A 26,145-nucleotide genomic window follows, 5' to 3' on the forward strand; every position below is an offset into this window, starting at 1 on the left:
GCACCAATAGGGGTATAGCGTCTAGACCCAGGGAAGTCATGCTCCCCTTCTATTCTGCCTTGGTCAGACCACACCTGGAATACTGCGTCCAATTCTGGGCACCACAGTTGAAGGGAGATGTTGACAAGCTGGAATGTGTCCAGAGGAGGGCGACTAAAATGATCAAAGGTCTGAAGAACAAGCCCTATGAGGAGCGGCCTAAAGAACTAGGCATGTTTAGCTTGCAGAAGAGAAGGCTGAGAGGAGACATGATGAGGGCCATGTATAAATATGTGAGGGGAAGTCATAGGGAGGAGGGAGCAAGCTTGTTTTCTGCTGGCCTGGAGACTAGGACGCGGAACAATGGCTTCAAACTACAGGAAAGGAGATTCCACCTGAACATCAGGAAGAACTTCCTCACTGTGAGAGCTGTTCAGCAGTGGAACTCTCTTCCCCAGACTGTGGTGGAGGCTCCTTCTTTGGAGGCTTTTAAGCTTTGGATGGCCATCTGTCGGCTTTGGATGGCCATCTGTCGGGGGTGCTTTGAATGTGATTTCCTGCTTCTTGGCGGGGGGTTGGACTGGATGGCCCATGAGGTCTCTTCCAACTCTACTATTCTATGATTCTATGGTTGCTATTTCCAAGAGTTAGAGCCAGTTTGGCAGAGGGTACATCTGCACAGTAGAATGTCATTTCACATCACTTTCACTGTGATGGCTCATTGCTATGAAATCTTGGGGGCTGTAGTTTGACCAAGTCTTTAGCCTTCCCTCCCAAAGAGGGCTGATGCCAAGCCAAAGCACAACTGGCAGGATTGAGTGCTGGCAATTAAAGTGTGGATCATCATATTTCAGCTTTTCTTTCCCTTCCCTTCCCACTTGTTTTGGACCCCCAGCTTTTTGTTCACCGCCTGGCTTCGCCTCTCTCTCCGCCCAGTTGCTGGAAAGGGCAGGCCTGCGAGCCTCTTCGCCCGAGGGGCGGCTCTTGCCCGGGCAATTCCGGCATCTGAGGTTTGTTTTCAAGTGAAACCAGCCTTTGCTGTGTCGAAGGAGGTTCCCTCTGGGCTGCAACCCTGAAGGACAGCTTAAGGCAAGCGCAGGACGTGCTTCTTTAAAGCGCCGTTGGGAAGCGAGGGTGTCCAAGATCCAGCCCCTTTTCCCTGGAAGCTCCCCAGAGGAAATCTGGAGCCAGACGGGTAGGTATTGGATTCCAAACAGCCTTTGCTGAAGAGTGTCATCTCTCTTTGCACTCTCTCTTGTCTTTTGTGCTCTTGGGCGCATTGACGCTGTCAAATGAATACAGTTTGACAACAGCTGTCGTAGCTCCATTTTGAGTTGGATTGCTGTGTGTTTTCCGGGCTGTATGGCCATGTCCCAGAAGCATTTTCTCCAGACGTTTCACCAGCATCCTCAGAGGTTGTGAGGTCTGTTGGAAACTAGGCAAGTGGGGTTTATATATCTGTGAAATGATCAGGGTGGGAGAAAGAACTCTTGACTGTTTGAGGCAGGTGTGAATGTTTCAGTTGGCCTCCTTGATTAGCATTTCAAGTTTCAAGGTCTGGCTGTTTACTGCTTAGGTAAAGGTAAAGGTTTTCCCCTGACATTAAGTCTAGCTGTGTCCAACTCTATGATTCTATGATTCTATGGTTGGTGCTCATTTCTATTTCTAAGCCGAAGAGCCTGCGTTGTCCGTAGATACCTCCAAGGTAATGTGGCCGGCATGACTGCACCTTCCTGCTGGAGTGGTACCTATTGATCTACTCACATTTGCATGTTTTCGAACTACTAGGTTAGCAGAAGCAGGGGCTATTGGGGAGCTCACCCCGCTTCCCGGATTCTGTCATCAAGTTCAGCAGCTCAGCGGTTTAACCCACTGCACCACTGCAGGCTTGGTTTACTGCTTGGGAGAATCCTTTGTTGGGAGGTGTTAGCTGGCCCTGATTGAGTCATATCTGGAATTCCTCTGTTTTCTGAATGTTGTTCTTTATTTACTGTTCTATTTTAGAGTTTTTTTTAATACTGGTAGCCAGATTTTGTTCATTTTCATGCTTTCCTCCTTTCTGTTGAAATTGTCCACATGCTTGTCGATTTCAGTGGCTTCTCTGTATAGTCTGACATGGTGGAATCAGTCAAGGACAGCTAACACCTCCCAACAAAGGATTCCCCCAGGCAGTAAACAGTCAGACCTTGAAACTAAAATGCTATTCAATGCTAACCAAGATGGCCAATTGAAACATTCACACCTGCCTCAAACAGACAAGAGTTCTTTATCTCACCCTGAACATTCCAGAGTTATATAAACCCCACTTGCATAGTTTCCAACAGACCTCACAACCTCTGAGAATGTCGGCCATATATACAGACGAAATGTCAGGAGAAAATGGCCACACAGCCCGGGAAACTCATAGCAACCCAGTGATTCCGGCCATGAAAGCCTTCAACAACACAATTTTTAGTTGTATTTTAGGGAAGGGCCTGCACTTTTTGGCAGAGGAGGCTAAAGACTTAGTAAAGCTATCTCTCAAGATCTCATAGTATCGAGACATGGAGGCTCAAGGGGTGTCAAACTGCATTATTTCTACAATGTAGATGGAATTCTAGCTCAGGAATTATTCCAGAGAGGCACAGAGCCTTGCATCTCTGGCAGCAATGCAGTGTGACACCACTACCTGCAATCGCTCTATACAATGGGGACCTGGGAGTTGTAGTATTACAAGGTCTTTAGCCTTTTCTATCATGGATGCCGGTGCCTCGCTAAACTACAAATCCCAGGGTTTCATAGTACTGAGCCATGGCACTTAAAGTAATGTCAAATTACATTATTTCTACAGTGAGTTCAGCTGTGAGGGCTGTTCGGCAGTGGAACTCTCTGCCCCGGACTGTGGTGGAGGCTCCTTCTTTGGAGGCTTTTAAGCAGAGGCTGGATGGCCATCTGTCGGGGGTGCTTTGAATGCGATTTCCTGCTTCTTGGCAGGGGTTTGAACTAGATGTCCCACATGGTCTCTTCCAACTCTATGATTTTATGAAAATATGGAATACAAACATACATGTTCTGTGCTTTAGGAGGAAAAAATGCAGCAAGCGCATGATAGGTTCACCTTATAGAAGCATAACTCTTTGCACTTTAATGTTGTTTTTTAATGGCACTGTCAGCATCAATACAACTATTGAACTTTATTCAAAAGAATTATGCTGCACATGTAGAGTAACATTTGCCAGCATATATCATTGGCAGGATGCCAGTCAATTCGTGCAAATATTTGTTGTTAGTTACAGTCAAGTCAACGTCGATTATGAGTAATAGTTTTACTGAGGTGTTGCAAACTCTAAGTCATGGCTTACTTGATTGAACTTATCCACCAGTCTCCCTCTTTTCCTCTTGCCTTCTATATAATAATAATAATAATAATAATAATAATAATAATAATAATAATAATAAGTAGTAGTAGTAGTAGTAGTAGTAGTAGTAGTTTATTTTTAACCCGCCCTATCTCCCTGGAGGGACTCAGGGCGGCTTCCGGTCATAAAACATAAAAACTTGCAAACATTCAATGCCATTATAACAACCTAACACATTTATACAAATAGTAGAATAAAAACAATGACTGATAATCAGGCAGTCAGCATCATGGAACATACAATCGAGTAATTAAGTTGTCTGAAGTATAAAAATATATCTCTTCAATCAATTACAATAAAATCGTTATTATCAGCTTCAGTCCTCAAGAGTCAGTGGTGTTACTCATCCTCCTCTCCATAGGCAAACGAGAAAACGTGTGGTTTTAGCTCTTTCTTAAAGGAGAGGAGTGTGCGGGCTGTTCTAATGTCTTTAGGGACGGAGTTCCAGAAGGAAGGGGTAACCAGGGAGAAGAGCCTTCCCTCCAGCCGTGCTTGACATGGGGGTGGGACCAAGAGGAGGGGCCCCTCCGATAATCACAAAGTTTGAACAGGTTTATAAGCAGGGATGCAGGATGTCAAATAGCCTGGGCCCAAACCATTTAGGGCTTTAAAGGTAATGACCAGCACTTTGCATTTAGCCTGGAAGCAGACCGGTAGCCAGTGGAGCTGCCTCAACATGGGAGTAGACCTGTCATGAAAAGGCGCTCTGGTTAGTAACCTGGCTGCCAATCTCTTAACTAGTTGCAGCTTCTGAACTATCTTCAAAGGCAGCCCCACATAGAGAGTGCCGCAGTAGTCCAAGCGGGATGTGACTAAAGCAGTGGTTCCCAACTTTTTTTGACCAGGGCCTGCTTTGACCAGGACCCTCTTTGACCAGGAACTACTTTGACCAGGGACCACTTTGACCAGGGACAACAAAGGGTTATGAATAATTTTTTGTTCAACTTTAGATTTGGTTTGGTTATTTGGGGTGCAGATTCAGAAAATTTCATTGGATAGACCATATCTGCTCTAGTTTCTGATACAGAACATATGCCATCCAGTAGTCGCCATCTGCTTCCCCACAGAAAACCGTATTTAATAATCTAGAGCTGGTCAGCTCTATGGAAAGAAGCGGAAATAAAATAAATAACATAATAAATAACATAAATAAAGAGGAAGGAGGTTCACGGCCCAGATTTTTCTTCTGGCGGCCCACTGTTGGGCCACAGCCCACAAGTTAAGAACCATTGGACTAAAACGTGGACAACGATGGCCAGATCTGGTGTCCCAAGGTACAGGTGCAGCTGACTCACAGGATTTAATTGTGCGAAGGTGCTGTTGTCCATTGCCAACACCTGTGGTTCAAGTGTCAGAGCCGAGTCCAGGAGCACCCCCAGACTGCGCGCCTGTGTTTTCAAGGGGAGTGTAACTCCATCCAACACAGGCTGTAATCCCGCACCCTGGTCTGCCTTACAATGGACCAGGAGTATCTCTGTCTTGTCTAGATTTAATTTCAATTTGTTGGCCCTAATCCAGTCCATTACTGATGACAGGCACCGATTCAAGACCAGGATGGCATCCTTGGTTTTTGGTGGAAAGGAGTAATAGAGTTGGGTGCCATCAGCATGAATTTGACGCCAAACTCCAAAACTCCAGATGATCTCTCCCAGCGGTTTTATGTAAATGTTAAACAGCATGAGGGACAGAATTGAACCCACAAGCCACTGGCCAGGGAGTCAAACAGGAGTTCCTAAGAGTTGCTGTCTTCTCTAGTGAATTATTATTATTTCGTGTCAAAAGCATTGCATAAATAAGTATAAAACTGATAAAAATAGACGGAACACAAGTGGTTAAATATTTTTTGACCCAAAACAGGCAACAGCGATCACATTGCCTGTAGCTTTCAACAGTTCTTCCTCTGTACATGAGGCAGGGCACTGTTGTGGAGTTATTTGTTCTGTTCCACAGTCACACAAGATGGAGGATTCTTCTACCATGTTTCCCCGAAAATAAGACAGTGTCTTATATTAATTTTTGCTCCCAAAGATGCTCTAGGTCTTATTTTCAGGGTATGTTTTATTTTTCCATAAAGAAGAATTCACATTTATTGTTGAACCAAAAAAAATGAACATTTATTATATACTGTACAGTAGTTGTCATCACAAACCAGCATAACCAGACAAACTGTGAATCCTATCAATAATTTTTTGTTACTACCATTATTTCCATGTACAACACTCTATGGTACGTACATTTACCGATCCTGCATGCTCTGGTGTTCTGTTTGATGGGCATGCTTCCAAACAAAACCTTTGCTAGGTCTCACTTTTGGGGGAGGCCTTATATTTAGCAATTCAGCAAAACTTCTATTAGGTCTTATTTTCTGGGGATGTCTTATTTTAGGGGAAGCAGGGTAGGTAGTGCCATTTTGCCAGGTTGTCTTCTGATCTGGCCACTCCGCTTCTAAGGCTGCTCAGGGACTCTACTGAATCATGTCTTCTCATGATATTGTTGAAAGTATGACAATCTCAGTGTAGTAGTCATCTAGGCTTCTGGGAGAGTTCAGACTTGATTTGTGGTGGAACCCATTATTTGTCTTTTTTAGCAGCTCATGGTCTCCACAGAACTCTCCTCCAGCACCACATTTCAAATGAGTTCCTTTTTCTTTTTTCCCAGCTTTCTTCACATTAACCTTTCTTCTGAAAGTTAAGCTTTCTGAATCGTACACACATCGGAAATATGGCAGCATATAATGGCAAATATTAGTGATCCTTTAAATAAAAATATACTTCTAATGGGCTTTAAAAAACTGACAGTTTTCCAGCATGGAGACAATTTGGGGGTATCATTTCATGTATTCGTTTTCCTTACATTGGCATGAGGATTTCCAAATGTAGACTGGTTTGTTCCACATGCTTCAAAGGATGGGGCATTTGGAAGCATGGGAGAAGCATGGGAAGCATGGGAAGGCATAGTCTGGTGCTGGACTTTGATTATCCCCAAAGTGAGTTCTTATGCCTCCTTTGTACTGCTGTGGGAAGAGACCACTTAGAGACGTGAGGACCAGAAAGGAAACAGAAGATTTTGAAATTTCTCTAATAAATAATTTCCCACATTTGTCCAGGTTTTTTTTAAAAGCACTTTCTCCCTTTTACTTGTTTTTTTCCCATGGGGATTCACATCTCTAAGCAAGCTTCTTTGTTTGTTGTTCATGTAAATAATATTTTCAGAAAGGATAACATGATAACTGGCCACAAAGAGTCCAGTATATATCTTGTCATACACTTAGTTATTGTTTTTGCCACTATGTTTGCTCAAAATTTGTCAAAATTGTCCTTTCTGGACTGTTCTTAGGTCAACTTTGATTTACGGCAAGCCTTTGAATGAAAGACTGCCAAGTCACACTATCATTGTCAGCCCTGCCTGGGTCTTCCAGACTCAGGACTGTTGCTTCCTTGATTGCATCTTCCTTAATGGCTTGAGTAAATTTATGACATTAGCTACAATGCTACTCGTACATGCTCTCTGCTTTTCTTTAGTAGTACATGGATTGGCTGGAATGTGGTCCTCTTCCTTTTCTACTACCTTCTAACTTCTTTGAACTCATTAGGGAATGTATTCTAGAGGACAGAGTTGAGAAACCCTCAAGATATCATTGATTCAATAACAACAACAACAACAACAACAACAACAACAACAACAACAACAACAACTTTATTTATAACCCATCCTATCTCCCTGAGGGGACTCAGGACAGTTTCCAGTGGAAATAACATAGTGGCAAACATTCAATGCCAAAATCAACATATAACAAAATAAACAGTAGGTAAACAAACTCAATTAAAATGATAAAAAAGAAAAATAAACATAACATAATACCACACACAGCCGTGGAGCCCTTTTTGAAGCAAAGGTTTTTCATGGAGCCCCAAGAAATGTTTATATATATTATATAGGTAAGGTAAAGGTAAAGGGTTTCATCTGACATTAAGCCTAGTCATGTCCGACTCTGAGGGTTTGTGCTCATCTCCATTCCTCAACTGAAGAGCAGACGTTGTCCGTAGACCCCACCAAGTTCATGTGGTTGGCATGACTGCATAGAGAGCCGTTACCTTCCCACAAGAGTGGTACCTATTGATCTACTCACATTTGCATGTTTTCAAATTGCTAGGTTGACAGAAGCTGACTAACAGCAGGAGCTCACCCCGCCTCCTGGATATGAACTGCCGACCTTTTGGTCAGCAAATTCAGCAGCTCAGCAGTTTAACCTGGGGACTCTTATATAATACAGTAGAGTCTCGCTTATCCAACACTCGCTTATCCAACATTCTGGATTATCCAACGCATTTTTGTAGTCAATTTTTCAATATTTTGGTGCTAAATTCGTAAATACGGTAATTACTACATAGCATTACTGCGCATTGAACAACTTTTTCTGTCAAATTTGTTGTATAACATGATGTTTTGGTGCTTAATTTGTAAAATCATAACCTAATTTGATGTTTAATAGGCTTTTCCTTAATGCCTCCTTATTATCCAACATATTCGCTTATCCAACATTCTGCCGGCCCGTTTATGTTGGATAAGTGAGACTCTACTGTATATATTATATAATGTATATATATCAGGCATGGGCCGGGTCAGGGGCAGATGGATGGAGGGGTTTGTGTGAACTAATATACACAGTGCAAAAAAAAGGAAAGAAAGAACAATACAATATTTAAAATGAAGAACAATTTCAACCAACATAAACCTCACAGTATTTCAGTGGAAGAAATACTAAAGAGGCTACTCAGCCTCTGTAGTAGTAGTAGTAGTAGTAGTAGTAGTAGTAGTAATAGTAGTAGTAATAGCAGAAACCCCAGAGGCCATTCTGTCCAGTCCCCTTCTGCCATGCACCCCCTGAGCAATTGGAGGGAAATAGGGTTTTGGAAGCAAAGAAAGTGGGGGTGGGGAAAGAGTCTGAGCTGTGAACAAAGGAGTCTGGGCAGCAAGAGAGGCAGGGAGAAAGGGTTTGTGCCCCAGGATGCTGCTGCTTCTCCTGTTTCCAGCGGCCCAAAACTTTAATCCACCTGAATTTTTAAGGAGAAGGAAAGTGGAGGAGGTGGGAAGTAGCATGGTGCTGCGCAGCCCTTCACTATAACTCGCAGAGCCCAAAGGGCTCTGCGGAGCACAGTTTGAAAACCCCTGGTCTAAAGAACAGCAACCTGGAGGAAAGTATATATCATCGCAGTTAAATACTTTTAACTGATAATAAGCGAATCAACTATATCTTTGCCAACATTGCCACTTGAAAGTCCTTCCAATACTTTACTTTCAAAAGACAGGATTACTAAATTTGCTTTTCTCTGTGTCATGTGGCAAAGTTAAGAATGGATTTTCATACACAGTTGAAGAGGCATGAGGAAAAATCCTCAATTGTGCAATGTTTTTCAATAATTTCACTTTGTAGGATTCTGCCATAATCCTCTTCCTAGGATATCTTAATTATATTTCTAAATGCTTGCATGCAATACTGGGTGTTTAGAGACTGAAAGAAAAATATTCATTAATGAATAATTAAACTAGGGGGAAAATCATGGAGAGCAGCCCTCTTATGGAGGGCAGTGCCCTTATTTTGCCATCTATCACTTGACTTCTGTCTAAAGGGCCTCATGATTCCCATCCTTGCTGAAAACCAAGATGCTGATGTAGAATTCCTATAGGTTTTCAGAGTAAACTAGTGCTTGTTTCCAGATTTCTGTTCAATAACACCAAACTAGAAAAAGAGAGACCTACTCCAATTGCCTTGTGGTTCTTTATAAATGTGTCTGGGAAATGCCCTACAAAAACATCTGGAATGAATCAGATCTTTGGCCTGTGTTGCCTGAATATGAAAGTGGCAAAAAAAAAAAAAAACAAAGAAAGGGATTTTCCCATCTACTATCCAGTTGGTAGTTAGCAGCCTGATAAATTGAAACTGCACATGGAAAAAAATGTTGTTTCTGAGGATTTAGGGGAAAAAATTAAGCTAAAGGCTAACCTTGCTTCAAGAAGCCAAAATTTGAATTTCTGTGTACCCATGAAAATGCTGAGCAGCCAAATATTTGGTTCCCCCATGTTGGTTGAAAAGTCAGTACTTATGACAATGAATCAGTGAAAATGTAAGGAAGGGAAAATAATTTTCCCCTAAAAATAACTCTACCGTTCATGTTTAATGAAAATGCTTGTGAGTTTTTAAAACTTTCATAACATTATTTTGTGCCTTTTGTTGGTCTCATAGGTAAAGATAAAGGTCTTCCCCTGATATTAAGCCTAGTCGTGTCCGACTCTGGGGGTTGGTCTCATCTCCATTTCTAAACCAAAGAGCCAGCGTTGTCCGTAGACACCTCCAAGGTCTCTTGCCGTCTCTACTTAAGTCACATTGCCATCTCTACTTAAGTCTTTATCTGTAGATTTCCTGGTACTCATTGATGAAGTAATTATCAAAATATTGACAGTGTAATGAATTTATTTATTTATTATTTATGACATTTATATCCTGCTCTTCTCACCCCGAAGGTGACTCAGAGCGGTTTACAAGTTCCATAAAATATATTATATTATTAGCATAGCAAAATATTAGTATCATATTTTACTATATTGTACTATACCAATATTATTAGTAATATTATATGTAATATAATATATATATATTCATTATATTGTATTATTATTAGTATTATATTGTATTACAATATTATGATCAACACAGTATGTACATACAATATATTATATTATTAGCATATGAATGAAGATACATTTATAAATTGCTTTCCTTGCGAAACCTGGGGGAAAGGTTAATATGAATCTTTCCATTTAAAACAACCAATTTTAGTAACTACAATTCTAATCTGGAAGCTTTGGACTTTCTTTTAACTCTGAGGACATCAACAGCTAAGTCCAGTTTGCCTAAAGTCCATTGTGACATTAGCCACAATTCTACATGTGCTTGTCCCTTGCTCTTCCCTAGTAGCACACTGGGTACCTTCTGACCTTGGCACCTTTAATTTCATATACTTTCACCTTTGTACATAGAGTTTAAACTTGGATTATGGTTAAATTGATGATTATATCCATTCGATAGCACTGAATCATGGCAGTTAAAGTGATGCCAAAGTGCATCCTTAGTGAAACATCATGCCATATTGTTACAAAATGTATCAAAAAGTCTTCTGTATAATAAGTGTTTTTACCAGTGAAACCAAATAAATAAATAAATAAATAAATTCTATCATGCTGCTCTTGCTTTCTTTTTGTTTTTTAAAAACCTTTTAGGCAAGCATGACTCCAGTCTGGAAGATTTGGTTCATCGCTGTGGTTGGAGCTGTGAATCTTTCTGCCCATGATAACTGTCTATTTGAGGTAGCCTCTCGTTTTTGGAACTGTTCTTCAAAGGCTTTCAAAGTGGTTCCATCTGATTTAACAGACAATGTCTTGGGTTTAGACCTGTCCTTCAACAGGATTGAGCAAGTGAGAGAAGCAGACCTGAAATCTGCAGTCAAGCTCCGTATGCTTTTGCTCCAGTCCAATTTAATCCAAACAATAGAGGAGGATGCCTTTCATACTCTTGTCAGACTGGAGCATTTGGATTTATCGAGGAACAAGCTGACTTACCTGTCACCCTCTTGGTTTGCATCCCTTTCTTTCTTGCAGAAGTTGAATATCAAAGGGAACTACTATTCAAAACTTGGGGAAACCCCACTCTTTTCTGGCCTAAAAAGTTTGCAATTTCTGTACTTGGGAAATAACAATCACTTCTCAACTTTACGGAGACAGGATTTCGAAGGGATTTCTGTTCTGGAAGAGCTGGAGGTAGAAGGACCACTTCTGAAGCAGTATGAGCCAGGAAGCCTTCAATCATTGGAGCTTATAAATAATCTCATTTTGAATGATCCCTCCATGACCATTTTACTTTTGCTTATGCATGATGTTAGTAATTCTGTGACATGCCTTGAATTGCAAAATGTTCAAAACATTTCATCTTTCCTCTCACTTGATCAAAAGATTAATTTGGGTGCTCAAAAAATGGTGTTCAGAAGTGTTGTTTTTCTTGATAGCAGTGTTGCTCATATGATACACTTTTGGGCCAGTATGAATCAACTCCATGAGGTCCAGCTTTTGGACTGTATACTGCGAGGTAATGGTTTTTTTTGGGAACATTCAGCATTATTCAAGCAGCTTACATGTAATAACAATTAAAAATATCACTAATGATGCATTTTATGCATTTTCTGATTTGTCTAGTGTGATACATTTGTTGGAGAATCTTACTAGTATCACAGTTGAAAATGCAAAAGCTTACCTGGTGCCTTGCCCTTTAGGAAGATTCAGTTATTCACTACAGTATCTTGATCTCAGTGATAATTTGTTTATAGATCCAGCATTAGATAATTCGTTGTGCCAAGGCGCCTGGCCTAAACTGCAAACTTTAAATGTGAGTCAGAATTCTCTGTCACAAATTGAGATTGTATCACGAAGCACAGCTCGTATGGTAAATCTTTGGAACCTAGATATAAGTCAAAATGGCTTTGGCACAATGCCAGATTTTTGTGAGTGGCCAAAACATCTGAAATATTTAAACATATCAAGCTCTAAACTAAGCAAAGTCACAAATTGTATCCCTCAAAGTCTGGAGGTGCTGGACATTAGCAATAATAACCTCCAAGACTTTAGACTGACCCTTCTTCATCTCCGGGAGCTTCACATCCAAAACAACAAATTAACTGCCCTTCCACTTGCAGCCTCAATCCCTAACCTTATAAGCATGGACATTAGAAGAAACAAAGTATTTGGATTCTCTGAGCAGGAACTGGAAACCTTCGCAAACCTGAAGATATTGGATGCAAGTTACAACAGTTTCCAATGCACATGTGAATTTATCTCTTTCATGCAGTCTCGATCAGAAATATCGCATATCTTTCAGACCTGGCCAAGTAACTATATTTGCGATGCTCCTGAGTATGTAAGAGGGAAAGAAGTAGAAGTTGCCCATTTATACTTCATAGATTGTCATTTGAAATTAATAGTTTCTTTGCTCTGTAGCTTGATGCTACTGACCATCCTGGTGATAGCAATTCTTTGCTATAAGCTTCATGCCATCTGGTATATGAAAATGACCTGGGCCTGGCTTCAGGCAAAACGCAAGCCCAGAAAAGCCCATATTAAAGAAACTGACTATGATGCCTTCGTTTCCTACAGCGAACAGGACTCTGAGTGGGTGGAGAACATCATGGTGACAGAGCTGGAGCAAACCCATCCGCCATTCAAACTCTGTCTCCATAAAAGGGATTTTCTGCCTGGCAAATGGATTGTGGACAACATTATTGACTCCATTGAGAGGAGTTCTAAAACTCTGTTTGTGTTGTCGCAGCACTTTGTCCAGAGCGAGTGGTGCAAATATGAACTTGATTTCTCTCACTTCCGCCTTTTTGATGAGAATAACGACTCTGCGATTTTGATCCTGCTGGAGCCCATTCCAGAAGAAACAGTTCCCAGAAGGTTTTGCAAACTGAGGAAACTGATGAATACTAAAACTTACCTTGAATGGCCAAGCGATGAAGATCAGAATTCAGTTTTTTGGTTTAATTTGAAAACTGCCATAAAATCCTAGTAGAAAATGTGGACTTTTTATAGTCCAGGCTCAATGCAGTTGTGTGTGCATCTTCCTTTTACATCACCTGTCATGGCCTTATTGATTTAGGGGCTTTGCCACTTTCCTCCTCTAAAATATATCTCATAGCACCTGGAGTTTGTTGTCAGTATCCCATCCAAGTACCTCCCGGGGCTAACACTACACAACGTTCCAAGAATAGAGAGGATTTAATGTCTTTAGGGTATCTATGCTTTCCTTATGCCTTCCAGTTATCAGAGACAGAAGGATCTGTTTGATTTGTAAGTAAACCATCAGGTTGAAGAATACCTTTGTTAGGATCACAAAAGTAGTTTGGACTGAAATGTTGGGCAAAATGATATCAAAATTTGGGGAAAGGGGAGAAGCAAAGCTGCAGGTATCTGACTGTGTTTGGCAGCTGTTGTGTGCTTATTCACTGAATATGTTGAAGATGGACCACGAAGAAAAAACTATCTTGTTTTCTTCAGAGAACGCATAGAGTGACTTTCAGTGTATTTCTCATATCCAATAATGCATTTGAAGGCCTAGAGGCATTCGGCTTTGATGAGAATGACATCCTAGTTGAATGAATGTTAATTGCATATCGATTGATGTAGTCATATTTGACTTTTTGAATAAAGTATCTACTGACAAATCTCTGCACTGACTGTTTCACTAATAAAAAGAGAATTAATGCATTTTTCTTTCTTTCTAGCAAAGATGTGTTTGAATTAGCATCAGCAGCTGTATAGCAGTGGTTCTCAACCTGTGGGTCCCCAGGTGTTTTGGCCTACAACTCCCAGAAATCCCAGCCAGTTTACTAGCTGTTAGGATTTCTGGGAGTTGAAGGCCAAAACATCTGGGGACCCACAGATTGTTAACCACTGCTGTATAGGCTAGTAGGGTATGTGTGGAGGTGATTTATTGTTAAGGCAATAATAAGTTAATACCACAGCCAGCCTCTTCGTTACGCTAAGTCTAACACATACCCTAGTTCACTGCATGACTTTCGTGATTATACTTCTGAATCTGGAGAGGTTTTAGTGCCATTCTTGACTGCATTTTGGAGATTTTAACTGGTTGCCTTATACATGAAATTAAAAATATTTGGGAAAGTCCTTATCAGGATATACTGTATATGAAAATATGCATTGGCATAAAATCGTTGATACTTATTACACAATTTAATTTTAAATGTTGCAACTAACACGAAGTTTCCTAAGTTACCAAGGCTCTGATTTTGGAGTTAGATTGATCTACTTTTCTAAATCTTTTCTTAATGTGAATGTCCTTCGTGAAAGAATTTACTTTTTCTTTCTTCCCCATTGAGGCAGAGCAATCAGCTACACATAGGTAAAGGTTCCCCCTTGACATTAAGTCTTGTGTCCGACTCTGGGAGGTGGTGCTCACCTGCATTTCTAAGCTAAAGACCCGATATTGTCCGTAGACTTCTCCTAGGTCATGTGGCCAGCATGACTGCATGAAGTGCCGTGACCTTCCTGCTAAAGTGATTGATCACATTTGCATGTTCTCGAACTGCTAGGTTGGCAGAAACTGGGGCTAACATAGGGAGCTCACCCCAACCTCAGATTCGAACCACTAATCTTCCAATCAGCAAATTCTACAACGTAGTGGTTTAGCTAGCTGCGCTACCACAGCCCCTTACATATAGGTAGCAGAACTGAAATCTCATTTGGTTAAATGTTATACTATCAACGAACATACAGATACTACAGTCAACTGACATATTCTTTTTTAAATCAGCATTGCTGCATTACTGTTGATGTTGACAGGAGGCTATATGGATCTCAGCATTTTTGTGATGAAATCTACAGCTTCTCTGATAGGGATTAAAAGATTAAAAGAACCCAAGACTAACTGAGAAAAGGAAATTCAAGCTTTTTCCAAGTGCTGGTGGATTTTTAAAATGTCCCTTTATGCTAAATCAGACCAACATAGATCTTGAATACTCTTGAAAGACATTAAACCTTATTTTATCTATATGAACTTGTCAATGCAGTTTACCAAGGTATTAACATTGAGATCTGGAATGAAAGGATGATTTTAAAAAATCTAGATACAAGAAATAATTTGATACTGAGTTTGCATAATGTCAACTTGAACCTACAATACTGGTAATACAAAGTCTCTCCTAAATTGTCACTTAAAGAATTGATACAAAACTCTCTTGATTGTCAAAAGAGGACAGAACAATAATCAGACCTTTTGATGAATTATTTGTGGACTGTTGAATGAAACAGATGATTTTTGAAAACTTCAGCCAAAACATAGAACAGTTATGTCTTGTCTATTCTTTCCAGAGGTCAGTCTTACATTATCCTTTTGGCAAGAATAGCTCACCCATTACTTCTATTTATCATTTTTATTCTTGTTTCAATATAGTTGTTATTGTTACTTGCCAAACTTCAAACTATAGCAGTGGTTCTCAACCTAGGGTCCTAAGATGTTTTTGGCCTTCAGCTCCCAGAAATCCTAACAGCTGGTAAACTGGTTGGGATTTCTGGAAGTTGTAGGCCAAAAACATATGGAGTCCACAAATTGAGAACCACTGAATAGCAATCCTATGAATGAAAGGTTTCCAACAACTCCAGTCACCAACTGTCCTGCCAGATCTTATAAACTCAGAGCAATGGCTTCTTTGACCTACCCGTGGTCTAGTCTCCCTTTCCCTTCTGCTTTCTACTTTACTGAGCATTATAATATTTCCAGTGAGTCACATTATCTCACAGTATGTTCACAGCATGACAGCTATGTTTAGTCATGTTTAGTTTCTAGTGAAATATTTGTTTTAATATCCATTCATTTGCTCTGTAATTGTCCGTGAAATCCCTAAAACTCTCTTCCAGCATTATATTTTAAATGATTTGATTTTCTTCCTGTCACTTATCTTCACCATCTATTTGTCATGCACATATATAGAAATCAGAACTCTTATTGCCTCATTAATTCCAACTGTCATATTTAATTATATATCTTTAAACATGGGGATCTTATTTAGTTTGTTCATAGCTGACCTTCCAAGTGTTATGTCTTTCACTAATTTCTGGACCACTGTCTCCATTTTGATTTATGACTGGAACCAACGTACAGAAAATCTTTACTTGAATGTCTTTGTTATCCACTTTAAATCGATGTAAACCATCTGTGGTCATTATTTTTTGTATTTTTAATATTAAACTGTAATGATAGTTTTGTATTTTCTTCCATAACCCTCTTTGGTCGTCTTCTAAGTCTTCACTTTTTTCTGCTAGCAGTATGATGTCGCCTGTCAATCTTTGTCAGATTTTCAAGGCTGCTTCCCCTGAATCTAATCCTGCTTTACATGTGATATGATATTTCTGTATATAAATAAAACATATATTTTATATTGCAGCCTTGTCAGAGCCCTTTGCCAATGGGAAACTATTCTGTTTCTCTATATTGTGTTTTAACAGTGGTCTCTTCTCCAAAGTATAGATTGGCAGTCAGATGTTGTGACACCACCTATTTATTTTACAGTGAACCACAGTTTATCATGGTCTACACCAGTGGTTCTCAACCTGTGGGTCCCCAGGTGTTTTGGCCTACAACTTCCAGAAATCTCAGCCAGTTTACCAGCTGTTAAGATTTCTGGGAGCTAAAGGCCAAAACATCTGGGGATCCATAGGTTGAGAACCACTGGTTTACAGTCAAAGGCTTTGCTGTAACCTATAACACATAGGATTGTTTTCTTCTGAAATTCTTTGGTGCAACAGTTACAACTAGGGAAAATGAATTTCTGATACTTTGGCTGCAGAATAAGAAAGCACCCAACTTTGATTTTATTCTTCCGATAGTGAGTGGGTAGCTTTCATTGCTTATTTGGTTGATATAAACTGGTTCTAGGTTAACTACACCGTGTTTTACTCAGGAACCTCTGTTAGAACCTCTACAGACAAAAAAAAAACTCCCTGAAAATTTGCTCCTGTACAAATTGCATTTTTCCATTTGAAGCATTCCCAGGAAGTTCCTGGCATTGTCATTATCACTCTCCAGGTCAGTTTAAAACAACCCACTATTGCCTGCAATGAGATTGTGCCTCTTTGTGGCTTCCTGTTTGTGTTATGTTGCAACAAGCTAAGATATTTCAAGAAAGAATTTAAATTAGGAATCATGAATATATTCAGTAAAATCAAAACAAAAAGAATGAATTGTGTCAATACTTATAACGAGTTGGTTTAAGCATTGATTTGCTAGTAAAATTGAATGACTGTGTAGCAGTCATTGAATTGTGCCTGTATGTATGCCGCTCTGAGTCCCCTTCGGGGTGAGAAGGGTGGGATATAAATATGGCAAATAATAAAAATAATAGCAAAAGATCCATGTCTAAAAAGTGTGTCACCAACATGAAATGTTTGGCAAGCTCAGCCTTAGAGAAACATCTAATAATTGGCGCAACAGATATCAAAATACTTACTATGTGATAAGTTTTTAACCAGTGAAACCAATTAAATTATATTATGCTGCTCTTGCTTTCTTTTTCTTTTAAATTATTTAGATAAACATGATTCCCATCTGGAGGCTTTGGTTCATCTCTATTGCTGGAGCTGTGAGTTTTGCTGCCCAAGAGAAGTGTCTGCTTGAGGCTGCTTCTCGTTTTTGGAACTGTCATTCAAAGGCTTTCAGTATGGTTCCACCTGATCTAACAGGCAATGTCTTGAGATTAGATCTGTCCTTCAACAGGATTGAACAAGTGAGAGAAGCAGACCTGAAGTCTGCAGTCAACCTCCGTATGCTTTTGCTCCAGTCTAACCTAATCCAAACAATAGAGGAGGATGCTTTTCACACTCTTACCAGGCTGGAGCATTTGGATTTATCAAGAAACAAGCTGACTCACTTGTCATCCTCTTGGTTTGGATCTCTTTCTTCCTTACTGACTTTGAACATCAAAGGGAACTGCTACTCCGAGCTTGGAGAAAACCCCCTGTTTTCTGGCCTAAAAAGTTTGAGATCTCTCTACTTGGGAAATGATGATCACTTCTCGGCTTTGCGGACACACGACTTAGAAGGGATTTCTGTTCTGGAAGAGCTGGAGCTAGTAGGGCCAAAGCTAAAACAATATGAACCAAGAAGTCTTCCATCAACTGTGCTCATAAACAACCTTATTTTAAATGACCCTTCCAGAATCACTTTGCTAATGCTTATGCGTGATGTTAGAGACAATGTGATATCTCTTGAACTGAGGAATATTCAAAATGTAGGGCAGCTGCACCATCTTTCACTTGATGACATTCCTGCCCAGAAATTAGTGTTCAGAAATATTACAGTATCTGATCATGATGTTGTTCTTTTTATAAGATTTCTTGCCACTGTGAGTCGACTACATCACTTAGAGGTTTTAGACAGCCACTTACAGGGTCATGGCATTTTTAGTGGCATACAAGATATTTCAAATACCTTAGATGTAATAGTGATAAGAAATGTATTAATCAAAGAGTTTTATATGTTTTCTGATATGTCTAGTGTACTGCATTTCTTGGAGAATGTTACTAGTCTTACGATTGAAAATGTTAAAGTTTACATGGTGAACTGCATTTTGGGAAGACATTGCCGTTCAATGCAGTATCTTGATCTCACCAACAATTTGCTGTTAGATACAACATTAATAAATTCATTCTGCCAGGATGCCTGGCCTAAACTGCAAACATTAAATGTGAGCCAGAATGCTCTGAAACAGATTGAGATTGTATCACGAAGCACAGCTTCTATCATAAATCTTTCTAACTTAGATATAAGTAGAAATACCTATGAAGCAATGCCAGACTTTTGTGAGTGGCCCAAAAAATTGAAATATTTAAACATTTCCAGCTCTAAAGTAAGCAAAGTCACAAATTGTATCCCTCAAAGCCTGGAGGTGCTGGACGTTAGCAATAATAATCTCCAAGACTTCAGACTGAGCCTTCCTCATCTCCAAGAGCTTTACATCCAAAACAACAAATTGACAGCCCTTCCACCTCCTGCCTTTTCTCCTAGCATTAGAGTCATGAATATTAGAGGAAACAAAATATTTGGATTCTCTGAGCAGGAACTGGAAACCTTTGCAAACTTGGAGATGTTAGATGCACGTTACAACAGTTTTCAATGTACATGTGAATTTCTTTCTTTCATGCAGTCTCAATCAGAAATACCTCATATCTTTATAGATTGGCCAAATAACTACATTTGTGATGCTCCTGAATATGTAAGAGGGAAAGAAGTAGGAATTGCTCATCTATACCTCATAGATTGTCATTCAACTTCAGTAGTTTCTTTAATATGCATCTTGTTACTTCTGATCATTCTGATGGTAGCAATTCTTTGCTACAAGCTTCATGCCATCTGGTATATGAACATGATCTGGGCCTGGCTTCAAGCAAAACGCAAGCCCAGAAGGGCCCGTGTTAGAAAAATTGACTATGATGCCTTTGTTTCCTACAGCGTGCAGAATTCTGAGTGGGTAGAGAATGTCATGGTGAGGGAGTTGGAGCAAGCCCATCCGCCATTCAAACTCTGTCTCCATAAAAGGGATTTTCTGCCTGGCAAATGGATTGTGGACAACATTATTGACTCCATTGAGAGGAGTTCTAAAACTCTGTTTGTGTTGTCACAGCACTTTGTCCAGAGCGAGTGGTGCAAATACGAACTTGATTTCTCTCACTTTCGCCTCTTTGACGAAAATAACGACTCTGCGATTTTGATCCTGTTGGAGCCCATTCCAGCAGAAACGGTTCCCAGAAGGTTTTGCAAACTGAGGAAACTGATGAATACCAAAACCTACCTTGAATGGCCAAGCGATGAAGATCAGAAGTCAATCTTTTGGTTTAATTTAAAAACTGCCATAAAATCCTAGATGAGGATATGGAAAATATGCATGTCAGTCTGGACCGATCCAGTTTTGAAGAGTCCTGGTCTACCAAGACATGAGGATCCTACATCTGTGTGTTGTTCTGTGTGTTGTTCTTCTCACATCCTGGGACCCATCAAAGTTTCGAAGATGTCCTTCCTTACTGTGGGAGTCATGTTTCAACTTATGGAAAAGCACGTATTTTCAGACTGGAGAAGGGAGGAATGAGGATACACTATGAAATGGAGTTCAGCCTTTTCCTTCCTTCAGGCATCTAGAGCAGCCCGATCTTCTTAGTTTGAATTGTGTCCTCCCTCCATCCTCTCCTGACTGGCAAGAGACAACAGTAGGGGTTTGCCTTGGACCTGACAATGCCCAGGTGGTTTTTGGACACATCACAAGAACAGAAGGAAAGTCCTCTGTGCTCCATCCAAAAAAGGATTGATACAGATGTAAACTACACTTATCTGTACTTAAGTCTTTAAAAGGATACTGGACAATACACACTTCTTTGAAAAGATCAAGAGTGAGCGTTTTCTCTTTCTGAGTTGTAGCTATTCACACATGAATCTCTCTCTAAATATCCAGCTTTCCCTCCTTTTAAAAACCTTCAATTACACAAACCAACAAAATCGAACATTTTGTAATCATCAGAAATGTGAGTAACACAGTTTAAATCAATTTTATGCTTATTTTAAATACAGTAGAGTCTCACTTATCCAACATAAACGGGCCGGCAGAACGTTGGATAAGCAAATATGTTGGATAATAAGGAGAGATTAAGAAAAAGCCTATTAAACATCAAAAATAGGTTATGATTTTACAAATTAAGCACCAAAATATCATGTTTTACAACAAATTTGACAGAAAAAGTAGTTCATTACACATTAATACTATGTAGTTATTACTGCATTTATGAATTTATCACCAAAATATCACAATGCATTGAAAACATTGACTACAAAAATGCATTGGATAATCCAGAATGTTGGATAAGTGAGACTCTACTGTATGTATTTTTTCCATCAGGTCAACTTTTTAAAATATGATGAATGTTCCATTATAGTGCACTATTGTCAAGTCTGCACATTTCACATCATATTCATGTAACACAAGCCAACAAGTATTTTTTTATATTTGTATTTATTTAGTCTATTGAGTCACTGCATACAATTGTAATACAGAGTAATTATTAATGTAACATGATATAATGTGACTGTGAGCAACTGTGGACCTAGGGCCACATAAAGCCTTCAGCCAGATCTTATGGGGCCTTTGGGACATCAATAAAGATCTCTTTAACAGACTCTTTCCCTTCTCCCAGAGCCTAGAAGAGAAAGAATAAACTGACACCTTGGTTCACTATGGCCACATCTCCTACTGACTTCAGCCCAGCTATCACTGACATGTGATCCCCAAGATATTACCCTTATAGGAATACAGTCCCTGGGCACAAAAATGTCCTCCTTGGCATAATAATTTTTTAAAAGATTGTTGCCGTTGTTAAGCTAAAACATTTGTAATCAAACTAGATAGCAGGCTGGATTCAAATTAAATCCAGATTAACAGAATTGTCTTTGTGAAATTAAATGCAGGTATACTTCAATTAACAAAGCCTCTGACAAAGAAGCTCTTTTTCATTAAGTCTTTTTATGCCTGCCCAGTCGCCCTTTTCCTCCATTGCCTTAATCTGTTTGAAAATTGTTTCCTAGCATCATTCAGGTCGAATGAGAAAAGAGTGCTTGAGGTCCACATTCTTTTGGTGCTTCAGAGAGCAATGCAGTAGAGCTTGAGGTGTAACACTATAGGATTCTTCTCTAGCCAGTCTTCTTGTGGCTTTGTACACCTGCCTACAATGCCTACAGCCTACAGATATCAGTACCTATATAATTCCTTACTGAGCACACTGTTTTGCCCCAGAAACAGCCTTACAACAAGGATTAAACTAAAGAAAGCTTTACTTTAGCAAAATGATAATGTAACAAACATCAGCAAGGGAACAGAAGGTAAATCCCAAAAGCAAAGCAAAAAGTCTTACATCAGACATGAGATAAGAGTCTTTGACAAAAAGTATTTCCGAGGCACTTTGCAGATGCTGGGGTTGTAAGCAAGGAAACCGGAGCACAGAAGAATGAAGTGGAATTGTTGCTGCCAGCACTGACCACTTGTTTACTGCTGATTTATAGCCCCCAGCTCCGGGCACAGGTATTCCTAGGGCAAAGTTTGATTGCTCAGCATCCTTGCAGCAATTCTAGCTGACCTTCTCCTTTCTTCTTTCGCCCTTCGGCATTCCTGAAATTTAGGAACCATCAGTATGTTTTCTTTGCCCTCTTCTTCTTTCTCAACATTTGGCTCCAAATCCCCAACTCCTACATCTTCAGCCTTCTGTTCTACCTCCTCCTCCTCAGAAGAGGAGCATACAACACCCACATGAAGAGCAATGCAGAGAGGAATGAGCAAAACAAATACGTCTGCTTCAATAGGTGTCCCCAGTAGGTTAAAAATCTTAAAGTTCTATAGATTTTGCCACCAAAATGGAAATAATAAAAAATGAGACTGGTGAAAGAAAGAAAAAAGAGAATGATTCCAAAATGCATTTTTAAGAGGCTTTCAAGTTGTGTGTAGAAGTTTGAAATGTCTTTTTTACTTATGTGAGAATTACTTCACCTGATTTCCCCCCTTTTATATCTGCATAGTGTTAACTTTGAATAAAAAGTTTGCTGAAACATGTTGACCTGTTCTTTTTTTGTGGTGTCTGTCTCTATACTTTTCACTTACCTTCACGTACCTCTGGCACCAAATTGTCCGATAAACAAATAGTACCCTGAAACACATTAACTTTGTTACCTGGAATATACCTATATGTTGAAAAGTGTCATGTGGCGGAGTTCAGTGTGTGAATGCTCTACACAAGCAGCTGCTGCAGAAAGAGGAACAATGGTTGTCTTTCATCAATTATGGAATGTCTTAAAGCAAGCTATAGTGGTCACACTTCTGGTTATGGACACTTTGGTCATAGAATTACAAAATTTTAAAATCCTAGAGCTGGAACCTAGTCAAACACCCTGCCGTGCAGGAATGCACAACTAAACCACTTCTGAAGCATGTGTATCCAATCACTGTTTAAAGACCTCAAAAGATGGAAAGTCTAAAATTCACAACATCAAGTATCAATTGCATTAATGAAAACTGAGACATATATATATATATATATATATATATATATATATATATATATATAATAGAGTTGGAAAAGACCACATGGGCCATCTAGCCCAACCACCTGCCATGAAGGAAAAGCACAATCATAGTACCCCAACAGATGGCCATCCAGCCTCTGTGTAAAAGCTTCCAGGGAAGGAACTTCCGCCACACTCTGAGGCACAGAGTTCCACTGCTGAACACCTCTAACAGTCATCATTCTTCCTAATGTTCAAGTGTAATCTCCTCTCCTGTAATTTAAACCCATTTCTCCGAGTTCTAGTCTCCAGGGCAGCAGAAAACAAGCTTACTCCCTCTTCCTTATGACATTCTTTCACATATTTATACATGGCTATCATGTCTCCTCTCAACTTTCTCTTTTGCAGGCTAAACATACCCAGCTCTTTAAGATGCACCTCATAGGGCACAGTCTCCAGACCTTTGATAATTTTAGTTGCCCTCCTCTGGATACATTCCAGTTTGTCAATATCTCTCTTGAGTTGTGGTGCCCAGACTTGGACTTAGTATTTTATGTGAGGTCTAACTAATGCAGAATAGAGAGGTACCATGACTCTATACTTCTTTTAATGCAGCCCAAAATCCCTTTTAAAAAAGAGAAAAGATCCTGCCTCCCACTGTTGGCTCATGTTCAACTTTCCACGTAGATTTCAAGATCTTTCGCACATTGACTGTTGTCGAGCCAGGCATCACCCATTCTTTATCTTTGCATTTCATTTTTTCTGCCTGTTTAGTATCTCACATTTGTCCTTGTTGAAAGTAGTTAGTTTGGACCCAGCTCTCTAATCTGTTAAGGCCATTTTGAATTCTGATCCTGTCCTCTGGAGTATAAGTTATCCTTCCTAATTTGGTGTCACCCGCAAACTCAATAAGAACACCCCCTAAACCAGGGGTCCCCAAACTTTTTAAGCAGAGGGCTGGTCCGCAATCCTTCAGACTGGTGAGGAGCCGAATTATTATTTGAAAAAAAATACAAACAAATTCCTATGCATACTGCACATGTCTTATTTGTAGTGCAACAACAACAACAATGAAAGAACAATACAAATACAATATTTAAAAATGAAAACAAATTTAACCAACATAAACCTATTAGGACAGGGGTCCCCAAACTTTTTAAGCAGAGGGCCGGTCCACAATCCTGCAGACTGTTGAGGGGCCAAATTATCATTTGAAAAAAAAAATACAAATTCCTATGCACACTGCACATGTCTTATTTGTAGTGCAACAACAACAACAACAAAAAAACAATACAATATTTAAAAATGAAAACAATTTTAACCAACATAAACCTATTAGGATTTCAATGGAAAGTGTGGGCCGGCTACTGGCCAATGAAATAGTCAGGTTAATTAGGATTGTTGTTGTTGTTGTTGTTGTTGTTGTTGTTGTTGTTGTGTGCCTTCAAGTCATGTCAGACTTTGGCTGAGCCTAAGTCTAAAATTAATAATTTATTTACTGCATTTATTTACTACATTTATATCCCACCCTTCTCACCCCGAAGGGGACTCAGAGCAGCTGTATGTACATACAATATATTATATGATTAGCATAACACAATATTAGCATTATATATTACTATATTGAACTATACCACTATACTATTATATAATATGTAATATATAACATACAATTAATATTATTATATGGTATTACTATTAGTATTATATTGTATAACATAAGATTATTATCAATATTATATGTATATACAATATATTATATTATTAAAACTGATATAAAAATATTATATCTCAAAACTGAGGGCGGGGGCCAGGTAAATGACCTTGGAGGGCCGCATCCGGCCCCCGGGCCTTAGTTTGGGGACCCCTGTATTAGGAGTTCAATGGAAAGTGTGGCCCTGCTACTAGCCAATGAGATAGTCAAGTTAATTAGGATTGTTGTTGTTGTTGTTGTGTGCCTTCAAGTCATGTCAGACCTTGGCCGAGCCTAAGTCTAAAATTAATTAATTATTTACTGCATTTATTTACTACATTTATATCCCACCCTTCTCACCTCGAAGGGACTCAGAGCAGCTGTATGTACATACAATATATTATTAGCATAACACAATATCTATATATATAAAAGAGTGATGGCATCAGGGCAGTGGACAAAACAACAAAACTACAGGCCCCCCAACCTCGAAATTTGACAACACAACCCATCATCCACGCCTCTAGGTTGATACAACAAAAAGAAAAGAAAAATAAAGTCCTAATTAGAGCGAGAGCAATAATTGTTTTTATCCAATTGCTGCCAGTTTAGAGGGCTAATCTCTGCCCACTTCGTTGCCTAGCAACCAAGGGACAGCCAGGTTTCAGTTAGGGGACAGGCAAATTTAGGCCTCACTTAGGCTTCTTCCACAGATTATCTAATTTGCACTGGATTATATGGCAGTGTAGACTCAAGGCCCTTCCACACAGCTATATAACCCATTTATAATCTTATATTATCTGCTTTGCACTGGATTATCTTGACTCCACACTTCCATATAATCCACTTCAGTGTGCATTTTATACAACTGTGAAGAAGGGGCCTCATATAATCCAGTTCTAAGCAGATAATATAAGATGATCAATATACAGTAGACTCTCACTTATCCAACATAAACAGGCCGGCAGGATAAGTAAATATATTGGATAATAAGAAGGGATTCAGGAAAAGCTGATTAAACATCAAATTAGGTAATCGTTATACAAATTAAGCATCAAAACATCATATTATACAACAAATTTGACAGAAAAGGTAGTTCCATGCGCAGTAATGCTATGTAGTAATTACAGTAGAGTCTCACTTATCCAACACTCGCTTATCCAACGTTCTCCAACGCATTTTTGTAGTCAATGTTTTCAATATATCATGATATATTGCTAAATTCATAAATACAGTAATTACTACATAGCATTACTGCGTATTGAACTACTTTTTCTGCCAAATTTGTTGTCTAACATGATGTTTTGGTGTTTCATTTGTAAAATCATAACCTATTTTGATATTTAATAGGCTTTTCCTTAATGCCTCCTTATTATACAACATATTCGGTTATCCAACATTTTGCCAGCCCACTTATGTTG

The 26,145-nt window shown here is 39.3% G+C and overlaps 2 protein-coding genes across 3 annotated transcripts in view; both read left to right on the forward strand.

Moving 5' to 3' along the window:
• Positions 1-1,034: 1,034 nt before the first annotated feature.
• LOC100564196 (toll-like receptor 2 type-2) lies at positions 1,035-22,578 on the forward strand. Of its 2 annotated transcripts, XM_008111950.3 has the most exons (3): positions 1,035-1,174; positions 10,656-10,742; positions 17,528-22,578. In XM_008111950.3, exons 2-3 carry the CDS (start codon positions 10,662-10,664, stop codon positions 19,856-19,858), a joined length of 2,412 nt encoding a protein of 803 aa, XP_008110157.1. In that variant the 5' UTR covers positions 1,035-1,174; positions 10,656-10,661; the 3' UTR covers positions 19,859-22,578. The 2 variants fall into 2 exon arrangements, with proteins under 2 accessions (XP_008110157.1, XP_003221760.1); XM_003221712.4 differs by lacking the exon at positions 10,656-10,742 and having other exon boundaries at positions 1,042-1,174.
• Positions 1,047-26,145, forward strand: part of tlr2 (toll like receptor 2) — a 37,116-nt gene continuing 12,017 nt past the window's right edge. Inside the window, exon 1 of the mRNA XM_062981094.1 lies at positions 1,047-1,174. The gene's annotated coding sequence lies outside the window, so the exon portion shown is untranslated. The remainder of the gene's footprint in view (positions 1,175-26,145) is intronic.

The sequence above is a fragment of the Anolis carolinensis genome, chromosome 5 (assembly GCF_035594765.1).
Source record: "Anolis carolinensis isolate JA03-04 chromosome 5, rAnoCar3.1.pri, whole genome shotgun sequence".
Taxonomy (NCBI): Eukaryota; Metazoa; Chordata; class Lepidosauria; order Squamata; family Dactyloidae; genus Anolis; species Anolis carolinensis.

Coding starts and splice junctions, on each gene's coding strand:
- LOC100564196 (XM_008111950.3), top strand. CDS start 10,662: ATGACTCCAGTCTGGAAGATTTGGTTCATCGCTGTGGTTGGAGCTGTG. Junction 10,743..17,527: donor ATGATAACTGTCTATTTGAG/GTAGCCTCTCGT, acceptor TAAATTATTTAG/ATAAACATGATTCCCATCTG.